The 26,564-nt window shown below is 36.9% G+C and overlaps 1 protein-coding gene and 1 long non-coding RNA gene across 11 annotated transcripts in view; one reads left to right on the forward strand and one right to left on the reverse strand.

The window, feature by feature from the left end:
- The first annotated feature begins 984 nt into the window (after positions 1 to 984).
- The window catches only part of LOC140929070 (uncharacterized), a 26,218-nt gene continuing 638 nt past the window's right edge, over positions 985 to 26,564 (forward strand). The window contains exons 1-3 of one of the 9 annotated variants that reach the window (XM_073378916.1): positions 985 to 1,059; positions 23,851 to 24,024; positions 24,862 to 26,564. The exon at positions 24,862 to 26,564 is cut by the window's right edge and continues 638 nt beyond it. In XM_073378916.1, coding sequence (XP_073235017.1) covers positions 23,860 to 24,024; positions 24,862 to 25,665 — 969 coding nt within the window. In that variant the 5' untranslated portion in view covers positions 985 to 1,059; positions 23,851 to 23,859 and the 3' untranslated portion in view covers positions 25,666 to 26,564. Of the gene's footprint in view, positions 1,060 to 8,513; positions 8,628 to 12,903; positions 13,051 to 19,194; positions 19,286 to 23,118; positions 23,293 to 23,516; positions 23,677 to 23,799; positions 24,025 to 24,861 lie in introns of those variants that run through there. The other 8 variants (XM_073378915.1, XM_073378911.1, XM_073378912.1 and 5 more) reach the window with 8 other exon arrangements.
- Positions 13,303 to 26,564, reverse strand: part of LOC140929073 (uncharacterized) — a 32,637-nt gene continuing 19,375 nt past the window's right edge. The window contains exon 3 of one of the 2 annotated variants that reach the window (XR_012164688.1): positions 13,303 to 13,902. This is a non-coding gene — a long non-coding RNA (uncharacterized lncRNA). Of the gene's footprint in view, positions 13,903 to 23,499; positions 23,630 to 26,564 lie in introns of those variants that run through there. The other variant, XR_012164687.1, reaches the window with a different exon arrangement.

Consider the following 26,564-nt stretch of genomic DNA (forward strand, 5'->3'; position numbering starts at 1 on the left):
TATTACGGTGTCGCTTTGAAGTCCAGACCAGAAGGATGATTATTCCTCTTTAAAATAATTAACTTTATATCTCATTACTCTGGTCAAGTCTAGTGAGCAGCTTAAACTTTGTTGTCAATTCTTATTGATTCGTTTGTGGTCGGATTCTTGAGGTACAGTAGCCTTTTTGCCTTTTACTCCAGTTATCTAGATGTATATCTGGATAAGAAACTATGTTTAAAAACTGAAGACAAAACAGCAAAACTCCGGACAAGCGGAGATCATGGGCAAACTGATGAGCCTCAGGCTAGACAAATCGTCTCTCTATCTTTTGCCTTCCACTAACACAGTCAGTAGGCGACGCATACGTAGAGATATGTGACAAATTTAGCGGCTTTGATGAACCTGCATGCCTTTAAAGGAGGCGCAACAGCCGAGAAAGAAGCTGTAAAATGAGTTGTTTAGTTTGTACAGGACCTGATAAAAGGAACAAAGGAAGTAAACTTAAATTATGCTAAACTGATTTAAGGTTTAATAACAATTTTGATCTAGACTGGGTCTTTACTTTTTGTACTACTGTCCGGTGAATTTTTTCCCCATTCAGTAAGCCCATCTTAAGAGTTGTATTACTTGTATTCGAAAGTTTAAGTCTGATCTATTCATTTTTTACTGTGATACTAGCTAAGGATCTAACACAAGTAAATATCAATGAAACAGCAACCTTAGCCACACTGATGCCCCGTATTGGTTTTGTGGCCTGTGCTGATGACGATAACTCAAAACTTATTCAGTAGTGTAAATCAGTGGGAAATAACTGCAGCTTAAGTCAGAATATGAAGCCTTTTTTATGATGGTCTCTAACACCAAGCTTCACTAATTTGTTTAGATAAGATTCAGGGAATTCAAAGAACTCATTTTGCCAACTTAAACTTGCGGCGAATACTGAGCAATAATTATTATTCCACCCATTACATTAGTATGCAACAACGGCTCACATAATCATTATCGCTGCTTGCTGCTACAATAACAATATAGTGTTTGAGCGATTTTGGCTGGTTTAGGAAACTTAGTACATTTCCGGTGAGTGGCGTGTTCTGTGTGTTTGAAAACTTAAACTGTTAGATGAATTTCATCACTGTTGAAATAATGTGTGACGGGCGGTTTTGCACGACTTCATAATATTTTGAAAATGAAAGCTGTTTCCCATCGCAGTCTAACTTCCCTGCCACAATGAAAACAATACTTGATTATGATGGTTTCAAATTTGTACATTTTCATTGATTAATTATTTAGGATGACTATCATCATCCTCTAGGTACATCAGCGATTTATTACGTTTCTGTTCAATACAACATGGTCATTAAAATTGATCATTTGCCAAAGACCTAGACGAAGGCTTCATTATGGTGATACGCTTTGAATTATTCTGAAATGTTAGGATCATTGCAAAGCTATCGACATCGGCAGAAAAGATGGAGAAATTATCGCTTGTAGTAGGAACTTCAGGGGAGAGACTTTCTTTTTTCATTAGTCTAGTTGTAAAGAATAAAATAAATCTTGATTAATTCTATAGAATGCACTGGCGCCTAACCCACCTTTAACTATGCAAGCTAGTACTTATCAGCCTGATGCAAGGGCTAATTGCTAGTCTTTATTTTCCATGAATCACAGTAAATTATCAGAGCTTAAATAGTGTGGACTCAAGACTATTATTTGTAGGATTTTTCAATGCATTTTTATTCATGGGCAAGTAGAAGAGAGAGGATCTAAAGACTATATGAATTGCATTGAACAATGTTGACCACCTTCTATCATGCCAAGAAGCATTTGACTACCTAAAAAACATTCAGAGTTTTAACCCAAGCTGGAAAATTGTATGGTGTTGGCTAACAGAAGATTTTATTTCCCTCTAGGAGCACTTGTCAGTTATGTCCATAATTTATTTAGAAAAGATAAACTGAATTCTCTGACGCCACACTTTTCTGAACTCGCTTCTGTTTAACAGAAAAACAAAACACTGATTACTGATGAAACCCTGCCACTCTTTTTCAATGCTCAACCTGATGACTCTTTATGCGATTAAAATTAGAAGTTCACTTGCACTATACTGATCAAAATAATAAATGCTTTAGCAAACTGGAAAGCTGGCATGAAGAGTAGAACTAGCACGAAATCAAAATTGCCTTCAGAATATAGACCTAAACTCAAGCAAAATCACTGTTAGAAGGCAAACCAATATTTATTACCAGAATGTTATTCATTTAGGTCAGTTCTACTTCCTGTGTTTAACAGTGCTGTGTCATGAAGAGGTATTTCTAGTCAAAAGAATTGCTCAGAATGTCTTCACGAAGACGGCTGAGCTTTAAAGTTTGTTCACAGTTTATCTTTTTATATACCGGCCTCAATATAACCATTTCTTTCTCTCATGGAACTTCTGAGGGTTATACTCCGAAAATTGTAACTCTTGTCTAGTAGAAGAGAATCTCTTGGCGGACAGATAAGGGTGAGGAGCAAATGATATCGAGTTTCTTTGCTATAGAAAGATCACTAATTCGAGTCAAACGACATAAAGGAAGAACTTATAAAGTGGCAAATATTGAAGGATGTTGGAGGAGCCCAAAGCCTCTTGAGCTTTAGACGTGTCAGTTACAGTACTGATCAGAAGGTGCTATCGAGATTTTAAGAAGAATAAACGATAACTGCCAAGAAATAGAAAGGCTCGTCTGTGCTGTACTGAAAAGAAGGATGAAATCTCTGACCGTTTCTTGGACAACTCCAGTTATAATATTTTGTTTATTCCACTCACAAAAGAAAGCTTAAGGACTAGAAAATCTATTCCAACAGCTGCACGGAGCAATACAGGTGAAACGTCAAAGTATAAGTAGTTAAACTATATAAAATTGAACGTAGAAGCTACTTCTGTTGATCCGTTCATTGGCCACGAGCATATCAGGGTGTGGGTTGGTGGCATAGATTCCAAGTAGTACAAACTGAACACTGAACGACTTACTAGTAGAGTGTTCGCTTCAGTAATAAACACTATACAAAGTAGTGTAATCAAATTAAACATCCACTATTTGTTAAGCTTTAATACAGCATAGAAACAAAATCACTTTTAGGAATCTGCAAGAAACTATGTGTGTCAAATAACTATGTATGCATGAAACCGGCTGTGCATGTCAAATAATTGGGTGTGTACACGTTTTGCACCTTGGTGCGGCGGAGAACTTTGCGCCTTACTTGCGGTTGAATGTCTATTCCCTTGAATTCTTTGTAACATTTCATGGGCATGAACAACTTCCCCCATTTTTTTTAACTGACAAACATTTCTTACAGTGTTCTGCCACATTCTGTTGAGAGAAGTAAAGTCAAGTTTAGAAAGTGAAAACTTAATATGTACATTTACAAAAGTCAAATAAGCCCAATAAACCAGTCTATTCGACCTATATTGCCTTTTTTACTAGGATTTTTTCAATGTCAGTTAATCAAAACTACCACCGGAAGGAACATTTACTAGCTTTGGATGCAGACAGGGCGTGAACAGCAGTCAATTCTGAACTGAGCCCACCAGCATCTGAGCCTCCTGCTCATATCACAGAATTTTTACGGCGGACCTAATCATTATTGAACCAGTCTCTATAGTATAGATACACCTTATAAAATTAATATTAAAATTTAACATTTAGCTTCATGGCCTTGCAAAGGTGTGTTAAAAGGAGAGCCGGTGAGAGAGTAATAATCGGTTGTAAAACACTTTTAAATCCAATTGTACCTGCTATTGAAGACAGTGTACTGCTGTTGAAGAGAGATTGATTCTCATAAATTTATTAATTTTCCCCCATTTTCTCTCTTCCTTTTTGGTCATTTTCTCTGGAATTGCCATTTGCTGTATATAGTCGTTAATGAACAACTGCCGATTCATTTTCGTTCCTCGGCAGGAACTAATGTCGATTCGGTGTTTTTACTCTTGTTGTTGCTGATTAAAATTATTAGACCACTCTGATTCTCTTCACTTATGTCATATACAGTGTTTAGAATCTGTCAATTCATTACACTGTAAACTTCCTTGGGAGGTTAACTGATGGAATCAGTACATTTTTACCAATTTAAACACTGCAGCAAAATTGATCTTGAGACAGAAAGCTAAAGCTGGGTTCAATGATCACACTGGTGTTCATGTTATTTCATGGGGCAGTAAAGTGCATTGGTGAAAGTATATGCACTGCAGTTGTATTCATGGCAGAGTACAGAAAAACAAATGCATGGGTTCCTGCTTATCGCGAAGCTCAAGCAGCCCGCACTCCGGCATCCCAACTGCCTGTAAACCGATCACTGATTCTAGTTTCGATATCAAATAAAAATTTACCCTATGAAAGCATACTAAGGTTGAAATCACTTTTAATTGCAATATATTAAGATGGTTGGCTGAAAAGTTCAGTTTGTGTTGTCTGAAGAAGTCGTGTTGACCTTTTAGATATCACTGTAAGGGAAGACTGCTATAATTACTCCATCCAAATAAATAAACTTACAGTATGCCAACAGGGGTGGCACTAAACCTAATGACTGCAAACTGCAGAGATCGTGAATTTGAATTTTACAGCACCATTTTAGGAAAAGCTCAGAAACCAAAACTGTCTGTCCGTCTTTAAAATTTTTCTTATTTAGTCACACTGTTCCTTTGGCAAAAATCAGCTACGAGGGCAAGGAACAGGTTTGCTCCCTCATGTGATCATGTGATTTCATGCCAGCTATCCTTATTCTCTTTATATTGTAGCCCCTTCTAAGAGACAATCGCAGTGGGCGTTTAGGTGTTGATATTCGCTGTGCAGTGGTGTAAAAAATCGATCGTTCTGAGATCTTTTTTTTCTCGTAGTACACTATTACAGCCATTTTCTACGTTGCAATTATAATAGGGTGGAAGGGAAAACCGAAGGGAGGCTAGCTGCCATATTAAATTTGTTTGATCTGTTATTTCTTCGTTTGTTTGACAAATGTATGTCTGTTTTTTTCCCTTTTTCGTTGTGTTTTCAAGAAGCAACATGTATCACACGCTAGTTCTATGTGCTGTTTTATCGATTTTTCCTGAATATTCAGTCTCTTTACGTTTCGCTTATATAGATAAATGTGCGTTCGTAAGTGTTCATTAAGCGTGTGATTGTTGTTGACGTTATCAGTGAGGGAGTACAAACTGTGTTCAATAATTACCCCTGCAAAATCTGAATTGGCTACCACGCTCTAGCCACACCTGTACAGACTTTTTAAGACATTTTTCGTCATTGCATTTAATGTATACCTAAGAAATCATCATTTTTTTTAGACTAATTTTACTTTTTTCGAACATGCATTACTGATTCCCTGATACAAGTATCTTCACGCTTCACTTTACAAATATATGCATAGGCTTTGTGTTATAACACTTCTCGTGACTGTATCCTTATTAGGGAAAACAAGACTGGGTATAAACAGGAACTTTATCTGTAAGCGACTTTTTAAAGTATTATAGCAAAGTCAATCCTTCGGCTGTTAAGTATGATATATTAAATAAAAACCAAAGCAATGGACCCATGCAGTTGTTTGGTCAAACGTAACTTTCATTGTTTTTTTTGTTTTCAATGCGGTATGCCTCATGCAAAATTCTTAGTCAAAGCTCCTCGTGTTTTGACCACAAACGGTTAGTTTCAATTGATTGACCTTTTCCGTTTGCTGTGATCGATGTTTTCAGGGAATCTTGAAGCTTCAATCTTGAATTTTAAGGGCAATTGCAACCGAAGCTATAGGCTGCCTGGAGAAACTGAATTCTGTGCGTCATCAACGAACTTTTAAGTTTTATTACACAACAAGGACGGATGGTTTTCTTTGATTTACAAGATGGTAAAATTAGTCGTTTTGTCACAAGTTGAAATCCCAGATTCTTTATGGAACATTATATGGATCATTATATTCAAATGGGAAGACCAATTTGACCTTAAAAAAATCCCTTTGGGGTGAGATGCTGGGGATTATTAAAAGTAGTCTATTTTTAATCTTGAAAGTTGAGTCACTTCCTTGAGGCACAGAACAGCGCAATCAATGTGGTACAATCAGTGGTAATTGTTTTAAAGATGAAGAGTTAATGCGTATACAATTTGAAAATTATAGTCATTTCCGGTTCACCGTTGCCCAAACTGTTTTTATTCGCTCGACTGATGGAATGATCTTCCTTCCGGTACGTCATTTCCGCTCAGTTTCCGACACCTTCTTTAGTGTCCTGAATGCACTTTGCAGCCAGAAGGTTTTCTGAACGTTGGAATAGTCGTGGAAAAGTGAGCTGAGCTGGAGCTGCAAATAAAATCTGGTTATCTCGTTTGATTCGCTTGTGGAGGATATTTAATTCAAGGTAAGACTATATGTACTTTCATGAGAGAAATCCGAGACTGCTTATAGCAGGTGTATTTTTTTTTTCTTGCGAGCACAATTTTTTATCAGGCCTCATTGTCACCTTATCCGGGTCCTTTATATATGTATGGATAAAACGCTAAAGCACAAAAAGACAATCGATGACAAGATTATTGTATTACGGTCATCCTTCACTGCAACCTTACTTAAATAGCTTGATAGTGGAAAGCCGGTTTATTAACCACAGAGGGATTTGAACTGAAAAAGTAAAGCCGTTTGCGAGTGAGTCATTTAATCGTTTCGGCTACCTTGGTCACTTTAATCGCTTCGGCTACTTTGGTCACTGTGCACATATCAACAAATTTGTACATTATATTTATTTTTCATCACTTGTAAACCTACTGATTCTGTAAGCCATCTTATACTGTATCAACTTGAATAGTGCGAAATAAATTTGAACCTTGAACCCTTATAAAACGAACACAACGTAAATAAAGGAAGAAGAAAGGAAGAAAGGAAGGAAAGAGGAAAACACCAAAATTTGATGTGGTTATGAGTATATCGCAGTTAACTTTTTCTGTCCTTTGTTATCACCGAAATGATTCATCTGCACATTATGCAATTAATTCTTTGCCGGGATAATTCTTATCCAAAAATTTTCCTTCCAAATTATTAGAATCTTGTTTAGTTGAAAGGGCAAAAACTCTACTGAACTTTCAATAAAATAAGGCGAGAGGTACATGTGCCAAAACTGTGGGTGAAAACGTTTGCAGCAAGTTAAGAGGGCATTACAAACACATAATGAGGAAGATTTAGTAACCTAACATTAATTAGATGACTTTGGTAACTACTTATAAACGTGTGCCGGTCTACCATTGCTAGTGCAAAATCCGCAAACAAGGGACCTCGGTTGCTGCAGGCGATTCCCCTCATGAGAGAAAATTGAAAAAACTAATTAATGACTCCATCAAAGCTAAAATAAAAAGCAAAGTTACTATGTCTTCAATGATAGTAACCTGTAACTGCCAGCCATTTTACTCATCTTGTGGCAGAGTGCAGGAAACATTTAGTTGGACCCATGCATCAGACCAGTTATTTTGTTTATTTATTTGTTTAATTTGTCATTTTTGGTGCACAACATACTAATCAAGTTCAAGCAACACAGAGTGATCCAACTTGCCGGCTTACAAGTGGAAAATAGGCAAATCTTTCAAAACCCCCGCGTTAAAATGTTCGCCAGTAAAGAAGCATTTATGTGACCCTGACTTTCAACAATACGTAATTAATCAAACTGAAGTTTGTCATCTACCTTTCAGCTGATATGTACATTATTTTTGAATTGATGTTGTGAATGGCTTCCACAGCTGTATTTAAACTTTGTTAAAATATTTTATGGCACTGAGGTATGGTACTTTCAAACTTCTAAACAGCTTACAATCCAAACTGACTTGTATTTATTTAGTACACTGATCCCACCTTCTTTGGCAATCTCGCAAGTAAAATGTACTTTAGTTCCTATTGTAACAGTACCATGTTCAGAGGGGCTGATCTTAAGAAGTTTTGTAATTTGGAAAACGACTGATGGAACTTGTGAATCTAAACTAATCTCAAATAAAACAGTCGTAATTACTGTTGAGATCACCAAAATGTTGAATAGCCCATTTATTGTTTAACTTCCTTTAAACATCATCCCTGCTGTGTCATCAGTAGGCGTTGGTCTTAAAATTCCCTCTAGGAAAAAATGGCTTTACACGATGCCATCACGAGGAAAGAAGCACGCTTCAATCATAGTACTTCTGAGCAGTGCCATGCTGAGGGGCTTATTACAAGAAGATTTGAAATTTGGAAAATGAAAAACGAATAGTGTATATAAAAAAATTTAAAAAAAACAAACAAACAAACAAACAAAAAAAACAATTGTTTAAGTTGCAGCAAACATTGAGTAGAAACTATGCAGGGCAGTAATTGTTTGGGTTACCCTTAAAACTTCCTTCGAATCATCACTGTTAAATATATAATTCATGAAAAGGCACGTTTTTCTGAAAACTCCCAAGAAAAAAAAACTATAAGGTTTTTCACGATGTTGTCACGAGGAACGATGATTTGTGCACACTCCTTGACTTTTGAGAAGAACGCTTCAATTTTTTTAGGCCCATTTTAGTCTCTGATTTTTAAGGGCTATTTAATGTCGAGAAAAAGTCCACTTAACTCACATGCATGGAATAACGGAGTATTGTCAAACATCACCCTGACGATAGCACTAAACTTGAAAGGTATCGATTGTTAATCATGAGTAATATTTAGGACTAATCTTTGGTAAAGTCGGTTTAATTCAAGGCTCGAAAACTAGTTGTTGATGAGAACAGTTTGGGATTGGTCAGGTTTTAAAGAAACTGTCTAGTTTAGGTTTATATGTTATTCATGCTTTGCAACCGGAAAAAACTGTACTCAGTAACAATAGCCGCCATTAACGAGATTGCAACAATATTCTTTGATGATGATCACGAGTAGTGTATAATTTTGGACAAGAGTCGTGATATCAAATGCACACAGAATGAGGGTACCAAACATGGAATATAAAAACCTTTTTTTGCTACCCAGTTTATTTTTGGGCTTGTCAATACGCGTCTTGCGAAAACTTTGTTTGCATCAGTTGTTTCTAAATCACCTCTTATTACCTCTCCTTAAAGTTCTTATTGTACAGCTAGGAGACACAGAAGACAAAAAAAAAACTAATATTTTAAACTTTCTTTATGTATCGATTTTCAAGAAAAAAAGACTATCGAATATGGTTAGTGTTTATGCGATACTTTGACGAGTACAGGGTAGGTTATTCATAGGGCACGAGTCATTTGTTTCATTGTTCGACAGTGTTGTTGCATAATAGCAAATTCATTTGCTACAAAATACTAGAGCATGGTTTCAGTGCTACTTATTTTCTGTAGAGAGGTAGATTGTTTTTGTCACCGTATAAAATGCTACTCAATTGCACCATTATCAGTTATCTATCCGACGCCCTTCTACATTGTACTCCAGTCACTCATTACCCTCTGAAGGAAACAAGTGTAACAGGTTTCCAAAACAATACCCAAGGAACTCAAACCTCATTCCAGAATTTGGATTTGATACACCTTTTCAAAAAGGTTTTCTGGATTTGTAGTAGCTTTGGCGAATACGGTGTCTATAGTTGGTACAAGACTGGCCATTTTTCTAGATAAGCCGCTCTTCGTGAAAATGAAACTCTTAGTTATATGGATGTTACTCCAGTATTTAGCGTAGCTTACTAGTCCACTACTACCGAGTCCAGTTAAGGTAAAGATAGAAATTAAAAACGATGCTGAGTGACCAATATTTGTTGAGCTCGCTCCATCCTCTTTAATTTGGTTCAGATGTCACCAAGAAATGATTAACGCTCTCACCGTTGCATTACAGAAAGTGCTTAGGTGTCACCGGTATAACTAAGCTGGCTTTAAAGTGCAAAGATTGCATTCAAATAAGAGGGGATTTATATTTAAAATATAGAGAGAATTCAAAATATTTGAGAAAAATGGCAAGCATCTTGTAATCGCCTTTTGTAGGTAATTGGTCAACTTTCAATCTTCTTACCTGAAGTCACGTGACAATTTATAACGGTCGCAAGAAAGAAGGGTCTAGTTTGTTTATTTATTTTTGTTTATAGTGATAATTTTCTTCATTTATAAGCTGCTTTTAATTGTTTCCAGATGTTAACGGAACCGCTAACTTATAAACACACTAATCACCTAAGAAAATAAAATATGTCGAAGACCTGACAAGATGAATTAATTGAGACCGCCTTTATGGGCGGATGGGCGGAGTTATATCCCCCATTCAGCAACTTTCCTCCGAGTATTTGGGCGGTCTCAGTATTGAACCTTGAGGGACTGCAAATCAGGGTATGTCAAAATTCGTTTGATAAGCTTTTGATTCAATCAAACAATTCAATTCGTTATTCCTTATTTTTAATAAGCGATGGTTTAAGGTTATTTTCAGTAGGTACGTTAAGGGTATTCAACCTTTAAACTCCCTGAAGACAGAGAATTTAGCTTTCAATTATGCTGAAGATTAGCTTGCTAGTTTTTCAATAGCTGACATTTTAGGAGCGACAACTACAACGTTTTTTGTATGTAAAATAAGTTTTAAGCGTTTTTAGTATACCCAAAGCCTTGCAAAAATCTTGTTCATTTCACGGTCACGTCAAACTTCAAGGATCTCAAAGATCTGACACCTTCGTTTTCTTACGGATCCTAACTCGCCGCCTAGACGTCGCGGCATTTTTTACTAGCGAAGAAATGTCCAGGTGACTATAGATTAGACAGGGAAAACTCGATTAACACTGGTAGAAAGTATTTTGTTGCCGTCAAAGTGTAATTTTTATGTTACCCGTTACGCGAAAAATCGCATTACGTCTCCTAAATATCTGATTTACAGCCACTGAATATACCGAAACTGATAAGTTAATTTGCTGCTTTTCATGCATCACCCCAGGAATTACAAATGCACGATTACATCCAATGGTTGATCATGCAGAGTTGAAGGTGGGATTGAAGTATCAAAAATAATCTGCCAGTAGACTGGGACGAAATTGTACCGTTTAGTTCACTGCGACATTTCACCTGCCGCAACTTGACAATTCTGGACTGATTTCTCAGCGTTCATATTGCTTGGCAAATGCATTGTTTTGACCTGAGAGTTATTTTTTGGTGTGTTTTCTGGGACCTACGCTGATTTAGATTTGCTTTCTCCCTTGCTAGTAGTCGGTAGTTATCGTGTTTAGAAACTAGATTAATGTCGTTAACTTAATTGAACCGGAAACAACTTCTCTGACGGTATTAGAACCTAACGTCTGAGCTGCTTAAGTATGAAGCTATCTCAAGTCACTCCAGAATGATCCAGAGAAAAACAAAAAGTTAGGACGATCAGATACAGGAACAGTCTTGTTGGTGATTCATGCAGTTTATTAAGCCAAAAAACCGCAAAGATAACTTGATAAAGCATTAGAGAAATGACCTGAAAAATAGCTAAGTTGTTCCCTTCGATTGTTGGATATACTTGGAGATAATTTCTCCAAAATCAATCTTATCTCTCCTTTCCCAAGGTCTTATCTGCAGAGTCACAGAAATCCATATTAAACTGACCAAAAAAGAAAGGAACCTTCCCAAAAGTGAGTTTGTTTTCGACGCTAGAGCCAGCGGGGTGACGCCGTACCAACAAAAAAGTGAATGCGAAGGAGCCTGCGAGCAAGCTCTCGCCGGTGATACACTCGCAGGCTACATGCGAAGCAAAACTGTCGACAACGCAAATGGGCAAGTGTTTCCTCCTCGCACTTGCTAAGTAATTGGGTAGGAACATTCATGCAAAAACTGACCATTTTTTCTCTTTGCTGCACTTTTCAAAGTCATTTCGGTTAAAACAATTAGGCAGCTGAGTATTTTGAAGGGGCAAATTTTGGGCGAGGAGGCTTCAGTCCCGGCGATTTCAGTTCTGAAAATATTTGACTTGGTTATAATCTCATTACTGTTGTTACAGTACAAATAGCCACCCCGTATAATATAGATTTGCTTCTTTCTCTCTTGTATCCGTTCATTCAATATTCGGCTTGAAAGAGTCATCTATGCTCTTAAATTTGTGTGAAAGAGGAACGCTAAAATAAAGGCAAAGCAAACAAAATCCTAATCAGCGATAAATCTGGCATAAGCCATATCATATGGCTATAGCTAACAATAAAATAGTCATTAGATAAATTCGGTTACGGAACTGCTAATCATACTAAAGACAACGCAAAAAGTTCAAAGATAAACACTTTCCCAATTAGATATTCATGGTGAAAAGTTTTCGTTTTTGATTATATGAACGGGAAAGGTATCTGCGAGAAACTCAAAGGATTTATAGGGCCCGCGGATGCAGTATTTGCCTGAACTGCTTATTGCTAGCAGCCGATATTTAATGGATAGTGCTGAAGTAAACACTTTTTATTAAGTATTATCATTGCCCAGTGATTGAACATTATCACTTGCTATGTAAAAAGTTTTGCACTATGCTTAAGGGCAGAAATTTCCATCTCACATTGTCTATCTCTTGTTACATATTAATTTTTTACGGCCATTGTATGTTATTATTAGTTTGAGATTAAACAAGTAGCGGAGTCTGATGGCAAAAAATAACTCATTTTTCATGTTGAAAAAGTCAAGCTTGCTAAAGGGTGTTCCGGAAACTCTAGATGATGTTACGCTGCGTAGAGCTGCAGCAAGTTTGCTGAGTTTCTGTTTCCATCTCGTGAATTTCAGTGGTCTCAATTTTAACTCGTGGTTACCGCACACTTTTGGTCTAGTTTGTAACCAGAAGGATTCAGGCTTAAAAAGAGGGAAATGATATAGGCCACCTTTCGATTTACTTTACCATGGTTACTGAAGCTACACAGAACGCTTCCAAGTTAATTCGTGATGGCTAAAACTCAGGAAATTCCGGTTAAGTGTAGTTTATCCCTGAAGCTGTTTTTTTAGCTGACACTATGGTAACCGGTTTTCATTAATGCCCTTCAACCTTCTTGGCCCAGTTAACAGCTCATCAATGTTGTGGGTTATGTAAATATTATTCAGATTTCGCTTTTCACTTATAAGTGCAACCTTACAGTAAGGCCAGGATCTGCTTGGAGTTGAGAGGCCGACATCGGTTTTGGTGAGTACTAAGTTTAGCAATGCGAATCCCATTTGTTTGGCGAGTCTGCTGTTTTTATAATATTTTGCACAGACTTATATCACAGAATTTTATGGTCAACTTGTGACTAGCACTTGAATTCCGCAAATTGGACCCTGCAGCTTAGGAAGTCTAGAAGTACAATATCGTAGCTTGCAATTAATCCTAACAAACTGATCGAAATCAGGCTCTATTTCGCGCTTATACAGATCTTATCAAGACCAATGTGTAAAATACTTCATTCTAATGTTTCGCCAATGTACATGGGAGGGGCAAACTTTAACAAAACTGTGCAAGTAAACCTCACCATTTATTTTGTTCTTATTATAAACAAACAAGAACCTCTTAACTGCAGAACGACTCAAGGACAAGACATAGTACAAATCTTAGACCCTGGCAACGAATGGTACAAACCAGTCATTTCACCAGAAAAGTATAAAGAGATACTGGCTTTATTTAGTAGACCAGATTTACGGGAAATGATTCAGAGAATTTGCCGTCTGAAAGTAATGGGCTATGTGATCTAGTTCACATCCTTCAAATTGTCATCAAGACTAGACCAAAAAATGTGGCCGGATTGTCGCACGCATCACTGAACTGAGCGGAACAGCCACTGGGCGAAAGATCTTTGCTTTTGCAGCAATTTCGTTAGGTAGTTCGCTCATCTTAATAGACTATCAAATCAATCGCGGCGGGTGCCAATTAATTTTGCAACTGACAAATAAGACTGATAAGATCTCGATTCACTCAGATGCCGGACTGAAATCCAATTTTTCCACAGCATGTAGTATCAATCAGTCCTTTATATTTGGCATATTTTCATCGTTGCATGAACTAGGAAAAGAAAACAATGATACAAATTAACTACAGAAGTTATGTGCTAAGAAGTTGCATTGTTATAAAACAACCTCTTTCAAAATTTGAGTAGGCAAGCAGGTGAAACAACTCCTGAAAATTATAGGAACCATTTACCTTCTTGAACACGACATTCTGGTGTTTAAAAGAATTAACAAGAATGACCAAGAAAAGCAAACATTCATGTAGTGTATAGTTATCGTAATCAATCAAGGAAAGAGGAAAACAAAGGGCGGGATTCGGTAGTGTTATGCAATTGGAAAACGCGTCCAGCTCGTAAGTTGCTTACATCCCGCTTTGATCGATCTTGAGTTGTACTTCTTTACGATCCCGAGATAAAGTGTTGCCCGACATGTCTTGAACATTAAAAAAGCTAATAAGAATTTTTCTGAAAATCAAATAAAACCATGAGTTTCAGTGTCGTAAAATTCTAACAGATATTAGAAAATAATGGCATTGCTATTACCACATTATCCTCAGTAATATGCTGCTATGAGCATTTTCAGACTTAGTTGGGCCTCTTTGCAGTCTGAGATACATGTTACAGTGTTATTGTAATTAAAATCGAATCTTGTTCCCTTTGAATACCTCACCTTGTTTTGTTTATTGGATGTTTCTAAATAAGGAGTTATCAAGCAATAGCCATGAAGAACTAGTAGTTTTCTGTGTCGGTACTGTTGTAGGTTACCAGTATTAAGTGTATAACTAAAAATTTAATGTTCACTTCTCAAAATTAAGGTGATACCCAAATGTTAATACCAAAGCTGTTATTTAAGGCTTTGAGACACTTAATTTGAATACGAATGAGCCATTTTAAAACTAAATATACACTGTATGCTACTATTAGTGCTTTTAAACAACTCAGAATTACTTAGTATAACACCTTCATAAGTCTTTCTGATGTAGTTAGAGCTTACTGGTGATTCTGTTTTATAAACGAAGACACGAAACAAATTGGCCTATTAATTTAATTTAATTTCTAAGAGACAGGGAAAAGAAACTCGAGTAATGGCTCGACTAAAGCTGCTTCTCAGAAAATTTCAAGGAAGGTGACTCAGTGTTGATCTAAGGAGAAACGTAACCGACAAAGAATGCTTCACCGCAAAATACCAAGGCTTACTGATTGAAATTGCTGTAGAAATTAACTACCACTCAACCTAAAGGAGATCATATGGTAAAGCAAATATTCAGTGCTAAATCGAATAAATTGACAAGAGCGTTTAGAGGTAAACAAGTGCAAATTGGATATATGAAAAATATACCGTTTAGGAATTATGTTTCCATCCCTTTGGGTATGATTTGTCCATAACAAACAACACGCAGACATTGAACAATTTGATCCCTCCGAAAGTGTTTTTCTGTAATTTTAAAACATACGTTGAAGTGTAGGGCAGTAATCCGCACACTCGTGTTGCTGGTTTTTTTTTTAGAAAAATCCCTAAATCCGCTCATTTAAAAATATCCGAATCCAAAAGGCATGCAATATTTGCACGATTCTGTAAATGTCTTCATTTCTCGTAAATCCGTCCAGTTGCTAGTTGGAGCTTAAAATGTTTTGTACAGAAATAACTGTAATTAAGCTGGTGAGAATAACGACGGATAGAAATTGTTACTGCAGGTTGCATGTAAAAATGGATTGAAGAAAACAAAATCGTTACATAAGTGCGCGCCAATTGACCAGTTTGTAAGAATAGCCTCTTTTCTGATTTCGACAACAAGAATAAACAACTCAAACATGGAATAGCGGTTTTTTAGAAAACCCGGCTAGGACATTATTCAGCGTTCTCCTTCTTTGAATTCCTTTTTGTACGCAAAATCAGTACATGGTTAGACTCCTTTTTGTTCCGACACACTTAAGGCTAAACTGTACGTGCTGTATATCAATTGATAACTGAAGAGTGATCAAAAACGTTTCAATTACACAGACGGCATATGTCGGATTCTATGAGGGCGAGGGTTTAGCGACAGTCTTATAATCCATCGGGGCTTGTTCAATGTGACCCGCCATAGATGGCTTCAGTTGATTCCCTTGATTTGCAAAAGTAAAAAGATTTATGATTTATAAAGCTTGATTCTACAGTTTTCTACAGATGTAGAAGTAGCTAGCACATATATATCCATAAAAGAAAGAACAAAAAAAGGACGAAACACCTGGAAACAAGCTAGGTCCGTAGCTGGTCGAAAGTTTCATTCGAAATCTGAAATCCGAATTGTTATTATTATTGTTTTCTTAAGCTAAATCCAATTATCTGGATATTTTCTTCCTTGGCTGATATATCTATTACAAGTACCTCGAATATCAACTAGGCATTATGACCATGCATTAGGCCAATATTTCTGGATATTGTCGTTCATCAAGTTCTCCTTTGTTTTCGTCTTTATGATGTAAAGCCCAAAAAATGGAACAAGGTCAATATTAGGCCATCTTCACTGAACAAATTTGGTCAATAAGGGATTTACTGTAATTGGCTAAAGTAAAAAAATCCTAGGACTGTACGTCTTGGTTTTCTTTGTTTTCAATGCCAATAAAAGTTGGCCGGTTTCCTTGCTTTCTTACTTGAGGTTTCAAAATTGCACAATTACTTAAGTCGCGTAAACCACGTGAAAGATAGTCTCACGCGCACAGGTTTAGAGACAGAGTGGAGAATCTGAAGCGTACGATATCCAGCGCTATCTACCTCGACATGGTAAGGCAGCACAGGACAAGATTGGCTTGTGAGATGCTCTTGGCAATGTAAAAACTCTCTCTCACCAATGTTTGACATATTTCAGAGACAATTCCATCTCGTCTTGTCATGAGAGAGTAGACGATGTACTATCATCATCATGCCTATCATAAATATTGTGAGGTTGTGTTAAAGAGTTCGTCAGCAGATGACCATTCAGGATTTTTTAAAGAGAAAACAGGTCTTTTCCTCAGAGGGAACACTTTCAATTTATTTTGAAGAAAACTTTTAACTTTATCCTCAATGGAAGAAATGATTATTTTTTGTTTTATTTTATCGTAAAAGGCTATTTTAGCCTAAAGAATATCCTTGGTCATAAATCCCGTTGTTTAAAACTTACTTTCTTTACTTTATTTAATCTCACTGGTGGCCTATAAACAACGTATGTGTTGAGCTATTTTTATTAATTAGCATCTTAACTTTCTGATAACAAAACTACGAGTCATCATAATTCCCTTACCAGTGTAAGTTCCTGTAAGCATACTCAAGACGCTTCGTTCTGCAAAACTGTTCTTTTTTTTTACAAAATGCTGATAGAAAATTTACGGTCCATATAAACTATCTCGAGTATAAATGCTGTTCACTCAGCCATCTCAACAAACTTTCACGTTTAGTCTGCTGATTCAGTTCGAGATTTTTACTTTCTTCTTGCTCCAAATGTTGCTTAAGTAGCCCGAGATGCGGACTTTGACGGGTTGCAAATGCCCTTGATTCGTTGACTCTTAACGTACTTGAAATAGTTTTTTTCCCCGTTGTTAAATTGTCCTTTTGCTTTAGTTGGCGGTTTCTATCGATAGGACCGGTCGTTAACGGAGCATCTTGTAACTGATGCGGCAATTTTGGAAGTTGAAAGGACCTTTCATTCTGTTCTTTGTAAATAAGTTGACTCCTTGAATCACGTATTTGTCTGGCAACTAGGTTCCCTTCTGAACGTGAGCGTAGGTTTACAGTAGGCGCCAAAACATTATGAGTTCTTAGTCTCGGTGAACTGCTCCTAACTATCACGCTTCGTCTCATGGGCGGATCAGGATAAAAGCTTTGTCTGGTCGCGTGCTTCAATAAGATGGTCTCTTCTACCTCGGTTGTTAATCTTTCTGGTTTAAGTTTCAACGTTTTTCTTTGCATTTCCCTAGCTTTTTCCACCTGGACTTAACTTTACGACGATAAAAATAAGAATAATTTGAGCAAACCACGACTCAACCCTTTCCCTCCGATATTGAAGGACTAAATAAACCATGTAACGGCATTTTATTCATATTAACAATATAATCTACCTCTGTAATTTGCGGTTTGTAATTTTAGCTATGTAATATCATTGAAAAAGATTGGACGTTTTCCCAAAACAACTGATCTTGAAAAAACCTTGAAGCTCCATTGCATTCCAATGCATCAGAGGCTTAATAACATATCAGTTGAAAAAGACTGACATACACACTAGCTGTCTTTTCAGGAAAGTACAAAATTTTGATTTAATTTTGTTGTGTATGGACATGACTTGGCACTTTTTAATGTCCTCTAGTGAATGATACACAAATGATTACAGAGCTTGAATTATGAAAAACAAACACAATACAACTGAGCTTTAACATCTTGAGTTTAACATTTTTTTTTGAAAAAGGATATTATCTAACCAACTATATACCATTTGACACTTGAAAGAATACTTTAAACAGACAGCCACAGAGCCCGCTGGAACAAAAAAAAAAAAAAATAACGTGTAATAACACATTTTTATATTGCAAATTTAATGCTACGGTGGTGATCCTGTAAAGATCTGCTTCCTAAAAGAATAATGTTAAATCAATTGGCTTTATTTATTTCATTGGCTAGTGACGTAAAAATATTATTTTTGAAGCTGACTCATTGAAAATGAAAATAACACATCAAAAGAGATCACTCCTTTGAACGGAAGTTGGAATTTTTTTACATGTACATTATGCAATAGAGCGCTGGTTATAAAAAAACAGTTTACCGAATTGTTAATCCTTCATTTTGTTTTGTCGCTAAAACATATCTCAGTTCTGTGGTTAGCTTCATTAAATATAGGTGCAAGCTGGACCTAGCATGCAACGATGTCTCATTCTACAGTCAAAAGTTAATGATACAGCAACTTGAACACGATGGATTAATATACAGCCGGAATCTGTTGTTACTAACAATGACGTATTAAGGACAGGAGATCTATAAAACATAAGGAGCAGCCTTCGAACCCGGTTACTCTATATAATGGACAATCCACGCGGGTAGGTACACTTTCTGGGTATTAGTGATTTCATGTAAAAGAGTAGGGAAACCTGTCGTTAAGATATTTCAAAGGGTATAAACCTAATAACGATTATTCACCGATGTACACGTGGCTAGTAGTGGATATTTAACAAGCCGTGAACTGCTAAAAACTGCCAAAGCGAATTTTGTCGCCTTCTTCGTGTTGTAGGGAACAGCTTCCTCGTTTATTTGTGAAATTTCTTCGCTTAGTGTTACGGTTGCAAACCACCCGAAAGCCATTTTGGTCGTAACTTACACGAGTTTGGCGTTCCTCGGAGGTGAAAAGTATACAACTATCCCCCGAAGGGGAGGTGGTGGTGGAATACACCAAGAGGGTGGTGGTGGATTAGACCAAGACGCGAAGCGTCGAGGTATATATGTAGCACTGTTCACCGACCTTGAGGGGTATAGTTGATTTAGTATCATTTGGATAAAAATGAAAAAAGGTACTTTTTGTAATTTAAAAATGTCACTTAGTAGGAACTTTATTACAATTTACAAACATTTCGGGGATTTTGTCAAGTGCATTTCTACAATTTTGTTGCAAATTCGGCATGAAAATAATTTTCTACGTACCAGTTAACACCGACAAGCCAAACATAGTCGCTTACTTAGTATTTGTTGGCACCGAACGACTACTTCACTTATCGCTCAAATTTCGTCTGCCGAAAATGCCTAGAGGGGAGACGCCATCTTGGCTCCGGTCGCAAAACAGTGAATAGCCGAGGATATTCCGAGTTACGGGAGCCGATTAAAACGAGCGAAAAGTGCTATTCACTGATTTGGTAAATACTAACACTGGATATCCCGAGATTGAGTTGTCAATCAGAGCGCGCAAAAACACTAGATACTTCACGAGTTGATTGATTTTATAGGTTTCTTTGATTCTAAGGCCCCTTAGTTAAAATATTTCCAGAAGACGTACCTTTCCGGCCTTTGCTTCCTTTAATTAACAAGGCTTTAAAAAAGGGACGCAATGTACTTTTATAAATATGTTACGTAATGATGAATACCATTTTGTAATGAAAGGCATACGAATACATACAGCTTTTCTGTTCATTAAATCTTTGCTGAGTACCCCCTCCACCCTCTATTTTTCAAATTGGGAGGAAATTTTCTAAGTTCGAATACAAAGGCCGTTTATTTTTCGAGGGCTTAATACTTTGCTCTCTAGCCTGATTACACTAAATACTTCCTTCCCTTCAAATATCCGAAGCATGTTTCCTTAATCGGCCTATTTGGCCTTTAACTATAATGGCACACGTTAAAGTCGACAGAAAATGGCTCAAGACGCCCTGGATGAGTGCGAAATAACCGAAGAAGAGAGCTCATCTTACCAAATGAAGTACATTAAATCCACTCAGCGAGTGATTCGGAAATGATCTAACAAAAGACCTTGAAAGTAATGTTCATGTTTCGTTTTCCTTCAGTCAAACGAACAGACGCCCCACAGTGAATCTTTTCTCCTTTCAGTTTGAGCGCCAAACACTGATCAGATGAAAAAGAAGCACTAGACAGTGTACTAGCGAATGTAAAGAAAGAGGGAGAAAGAGAAAAAAACGACAACAACAACAATTACAACAACAAAAACAGCAATGATCTCCAGCTAGCCTGGTTCCAGTTGAGAATACCTCCAGAACTTGATATCTTTTGCCTTTGGGCACAAGAATGTAAAAAGCTCTAGATTTTATTCACCGGATCAACGGATGAAGCCACCGGCTTGTTTAGCCTAATAATAGTACTACAGGAAAGTTAGCTCTTCATTGATCACCTTCTTCCAAATAGCCGAACAGCATTTCTTATAAGCTAAACTTATTTGTAACAGACCGCATTAAAGTACCATTAAGTAGCTTCCAACTGAATTAAAGGTCATACCTCAAAACCTCGACGTGTGTGATGGGAAAAAAAAACTCGGGTCTGTTGGCATTCGCGATATTTATTGTTGTTAACCAATGTGGTTAAGAGACGGTGTTTGCGGTTTCAAAATCGATCCGTCTGATGCGAAATTTACGTATACTGTGTATTCATGCACCTAACATTATCTTAAGCACTGGCCCGTTACGTTAATGAAGCTGGAAGAAGTTTTAAATTCTTGAGCCCTGATAAGTCGGCAAGCGCTCTTTTCAGGAAGAAAAATATTATTTTAAGGAAATACAAAGAAAATTTGCAAGATTTTTTTTTTCTTGAAAGACAGGTGTCTTGGTCTATACTATATGCAGAACATTCCAAAAGATTTCATTTTTGTTTGCAATTGATACTTGAGCATTATGAAAAGACTCTATGTCGCAATTAGTTTGACGCTTCCAATACTCCCTTTCATGACATAAAATCGATTCAAGCCTTTTATCTTTGTTTAAAGATATTTCTGACGGTGAGAGTACGTCCTATCCTGCATGGTAATATTTATGCAAAACTGGACTGAAATGGGAGCCTACAATCTTGAGCAGTGCTGAAGTTTTTTAATTTTCTAAGCCGTGTTTAATTAGGAAATGAAACGAACTGGAAAGTTCAATTCTATCTGTACAATAAAAAAAATTCTTGCAATTTTTGTCAAAGGCGAACAAAAGCAAGATTAAAACTGTGTATTGTTTTACTGGAAAACCGCGTCGAATTATTTTAAGAAGTATCATATTTATTACATAAACTTTGTTGTCTAAATTTCTTTCTTGCCAACCAAAGCAGACATCTATTGGATTTGTATCGTTTTTTGTTCTTGTTTTTTTATTAGTAACTAAAACGTCAACAGTAACAAACTGCTCGATCAGTTGCATCTGCTGTTTCTAAATAGGGAAAGTATTGTGTATTTAACAGGTAACTTAAACAAAATAACAAAAACAACAATGGACAGTATTTTCGTATACAAAGATTTTCTTAACGCTGCGGCAGATAATTTCACTCTTTCCTCTGTGTATCAGAGCTAAATCCTACTGATTCTGTTGTGTAGTTTGTAACAGACCTCGGCGACAGGATTAATGGTAAGAATAGTCTCCGTTGACAAGGACAACTAGAAATAATTATTACGAACTCTTCTGTAGCACAATAGGTAAACCGGCGCGAATACCAATTTACATTTTTGAGCGGTTTTCTAGTATGAACGAAGAAATCATTTTCTTTAAAATGATTCAAATTTAACCGTTTGGGAAAGTTTTAAAAGTTCTTTTTAAACGCGTACAGCTGCACCACACATAGTTTACATAGCCCAATCTGTCGGCCAATTCACACAAAAGCAGTCACTCTATACTTATTCGCTCGGTTCCATGTATTTTTACATATGACAACAGCAAATATCATTATGTAACCTTTCTTTATTTTCCGAAAACGAGCTTATAAACCTCACGAGTTAATATACAAAACTAAGGCGACTTAAATTAATTTTACCCGGCTGTTTTTGGTTGTGATATCAATTTTTTTTCCAGTTTTTCGTATGACACGCCACTCTGTTGCCTCTCGTAAGATTTAAGGAAGACGAAATGCAGCCTATTAACTGCCAGGGCAATTTTTAAAGTTAATTGAAGACCACGTTTAGACAAATGACGGGTGAGACTTTCTAACCTCAGCTGTAAACTGTGTCGATCCCACGGACGCTCCAACAATTTTAAAATAAACGTTATATTTTAACTTTTTTGATATACAAGTGGAAAGGTGTGATCGTTCAGTATTGCTTTTCAAGCATGGCGATTCAATTGTAACCGCGCAGTGGATAGGGATTTTTCGTAATCCAGGGCAGCTATGTGTTTTAGATAAGTTTTAATGTATTTTGTTACAATATATAAAAGCTTAAAGGCTATCAAACCGCAAAAACAAAACTATCTATATCGTTTTCTTTCTTAAGTGATTATCGAAAATTGTTATTACTTTGTTATCAAACGACAAGGTGAATCATAGAAGAAGTTCAAAGTCATACAAAAAGTTGCACATCATTGAGCCGAGGTTCCTCAATCCCGAAGTTATTTTTGTCCTTAAGAGGATTACTAATTCATATCATTTTTGTCATCATTAACCACAGTCATTTTTAATGGAGGGAAAAGAAAACATTGTCTAAGTTGTAAACGTACTGTTTACCTTTGGAATAATCCGTATTATTGTTCAAACCTCAGCATGGGAGGAACACTGCAGCTTTTCTAAATGAATAATCTGACATAATCTTTTTATGTTTAACATTGACTCGATAAAAGCCCAGCAATTAGTACTCGAAAAACCAAGTTTGGCGTTCAGTCAATCCAATTGTTACATGTAAATTAGTAGACATACGGATTAAAGGCGATTGAAGAATCTGCAGCGCTAGGATTTCTGCACGTAGCTTCCTATACCACAAAACCGGACCGCTAGGTGAAGAATCATTTTGTATATTTCAACTCAAAAGTTGGCTCTCTATATTGTAAGTTTATTACTACAATAGATCCACAGACATTAGATAGCTTCAAAGGTTACAAGCTTCATTGTAGTTCACACTGAGTTAGCAATTGACACTAAGTTTTGAAGGAAATTGGAAATTGTCTCACCCTGGCATTCAAGTAAAAGCTTTGTTACAGGCTTGGTATCGTAAATTATCAACAAACTGTGACGTTTTTATTAATCTAAAGTGAGGTCATTTGGAGTGACTATAATCGAATAGCATAACGTACTAGTTTTCCTTGGTTGTACCTTGTTCATGGCTTCAAATACAATACAGTGTTGTGACCTTTACTGAGATGAAATCCGGCCGTTAATGACTGCTAGAAGAGAAAACAAAAACATAATTTGGCACACTAACAGTCGAAACGTTAAGTCCTATTAAAATTAAAATCACATACATAAATAAAAAAAAATGAACTTATTATAAGTGATTGTTTTCAATACTTCATTTGCAATGATTTAGCAATTTTTAAAAGGCGGAAATTAATAGATCACTCTGAGTATAACCAAGTAAACTGAAGTGAGCATAACTGTTTCGTAGGCATTCAAGATGACTGACGAGGATGCTACCAAGTATACTAAGCTCTTCGTGGGAGGAATCCCTTATCACACAGAAGATGAAACAATGAAGGAGTATTTTCTGCAGTTTGATGACATTGTAGAGGCAGTGATCATAAGAGAAAGAAACAGTCAGCGATCCAAAGGATACGGATTTGTAAGTTATTTTAGCTATGATACTTCCAGAATAAAATTAAACCGCAAAAACTACCTTGTCCTTACAAGATGACCAGTAATTTATGCCCTGAGGAATTTCTCACCCGGTTCTTCAATCTTGAAACTAATTCAAAAATCTGACTCATATAACTCGGTGGAATCCGGAGATATCAAAACCCATGGCCATGGCCTGAGTCATGATTCTGGGCACGCGGAAGCAATTCAGAGGCCAATTGTATCCAAGAAGAGTGCTAGCTGACCTGGAATCCAAGATCACTTTAAACTGTGTTGTTAGTTAATGGATCAAACTTTAAGGATAGAATCATTTCGCCTACAGAGCTCCTGGCAGCTGGCCAGAAAGATCGATTGATACACCACAAAATTATCAACCTTCCTGTTGAGGCAATACAGAAAATAAAAAAAAATACTTTCTGGTTACCTTAACCATTTTTGTCAAATATAAAATTACTTTTGTTTTCATGCGAAACTGTGTTGTGTAAAGAAGATATAATCATGAAGCGTTTTTCAACTTATTAAGCCAATAGTAAGTCTAGAGATAGCAACAATGGGTAGAAGCAGAAGAATCCACTGCGAAAGGAGGAGGTGTGGTCCAATTGAAAGCCCTGGAAAATGAGTTTCGGAATTGTGATTATTCGTTTGGATTTCACCTCTAACTGGTTTGAGTATACCTTTACATGCGAGAAACGCAAACGTTAAATTGATAGCAAGAATTTGTATTCGAAGTACTGCTTAAGCCAACAGACATGCTGCATTTAGATAGATATAAAATATATACAGAACCCTCTTTTGACACAAATGGAACTTCTTTTTGTTTCAGGTTACCATGGCAACAAAAGAAGGAGCTCAGAGGGCATGTGCAAATAAGAGGCCGGTTATTGACGGCAGGCGAGCGAATGTAGATCTGGCATATCTTGGAGCAAAGCCTAAAAACTCAAAGGTGGCACCCCAGCAAGATGGTGCAGTCAGTCCAAAGTCCTACAGTGTGCCCTCGTCTCCAACCGATTCTGAACAGGATTTCCGCTTGGAACATGGCACGGAGTTGGTAGTAGAGGAGAAGTACCCTACATACAGTGGCTCACCTAGCTTTCCTGGAAGTTTAGCGTACGACTCCATCCATTCTGCAACAGCTCATACAGTTTCAGCCCAAGCGATGATTTCACCTTGTGGCCTGAAGCCTGCCAGTGTCGGTGGCATGCAAGCTGTTAGCCCCAGTCAGCCACCAGTGAATACCATGAACCACTACAATCAGTCGTGTTCGCTATCACGATACGACAAAAACACTTTCAGTCAAAATTCTGTTGCTATGGTGACCTACATGCCACAGGCCGGTGCTGTGGTGGCTTTGCCAGAAAGTCTCGCTTTTCCTTCACAATTTAACTCACCACAGTTTGCCCAGGTCCAAGTTCCCCATCATCCCACAAAACCCATACCTGGTCCAGCATACGTCTACTCTGTCCCTGTGTGGTACGTAGACCAAGGGGTGCAAACATGTGGCCAAATCAGCGTAGATGCAGGGTTAAGTTATCCTCAAACACCTTTGGTACAAGCAGGGATGAACGGAAATACCAGTTGTGGTATTCAAGCTGGAAAATTTTACTCCACACCAATAACTTACTATTAGTTCTTATCTTATACAAGCACCGCAAAAGAACAATTTAAAGAATTAAATCGAAATAGTGCACTGAATGCCATCATGGGCAGTTGCTCAGCATAGTTACCTAACTTTTGGGGGCTTCAAAATGACCAAAGTGTTAGGAAATAGGAGAAGTACACCATAGAACTAACTTTCATTCCATTATAATGCATTGGTTTCTTTTCTCTTGAGCCATCAAATGAGGAGCTAATAAGAAGTAATTTAAAACAGGATGATGTAAAAAAAATATATTAAATACATACTGAGAAATACTCACCAAAAAGCTATGTCGTAAATTTTCATACGCAAATGAGTTCTAGCCAATCAAAGGAGCGAAAAATGGCTTTCACACGTGAAAAAATGATACGTCCAATAAGAATTGGGAACGATGTTTTTCTCGTGTGCGAAAAATGTTACATGCAATCAGAAGCCATGGAAGTGTTTGAGTTTCGCGCCAAAATTTCCGCCTTTTATAGCCACTTGTGGCTTGCAGCGCCCTTTGCAGCGCCGCTTCGCAAACATTCAAGGAGAAAAGTTTTTCTCGAAGAGTTTTTCTCGTAAAAACGTGAAAAACATCTTGGAAATTTGAGTGGAATGGTTTCGTTTGTTTCACTGTCGACCAAAAAAAAAAAAAAAAACTCTAGAGGGCCGGAAAAACAACAGCGGAAGGGAAAACTGACACAGAACGAGACGTAAGCTTAAGTTGTACTTTTCATTGGAGTTTGTCTTCTATTTAATATTCAAACCGGCCATTTTACCTAAATTCATTCATTTTCAATTATGGATTCAGAACGGACGGTTATTAAGATTACTTGTAATTCTTGGATTACCTCATATCCTTACCCTCGTTATATTTTTAACAAACATTTCACTACGAGGCTGATACT

This window comes from Porites lutea, chromosome 2 (genome assembly GCF_958299795.1).
Source record: "Porites lutea chromosome 2, jaPorLute2.1, whole genome shotgun sequence".
In the NCBI taxonomy this organism is placed as follows: domain Eukaryota; kingdom Metazoa; phylum Cnidaria; class Anthozoa; order Scleractinia; family Poritidae; genus Porites; species Porites lutea.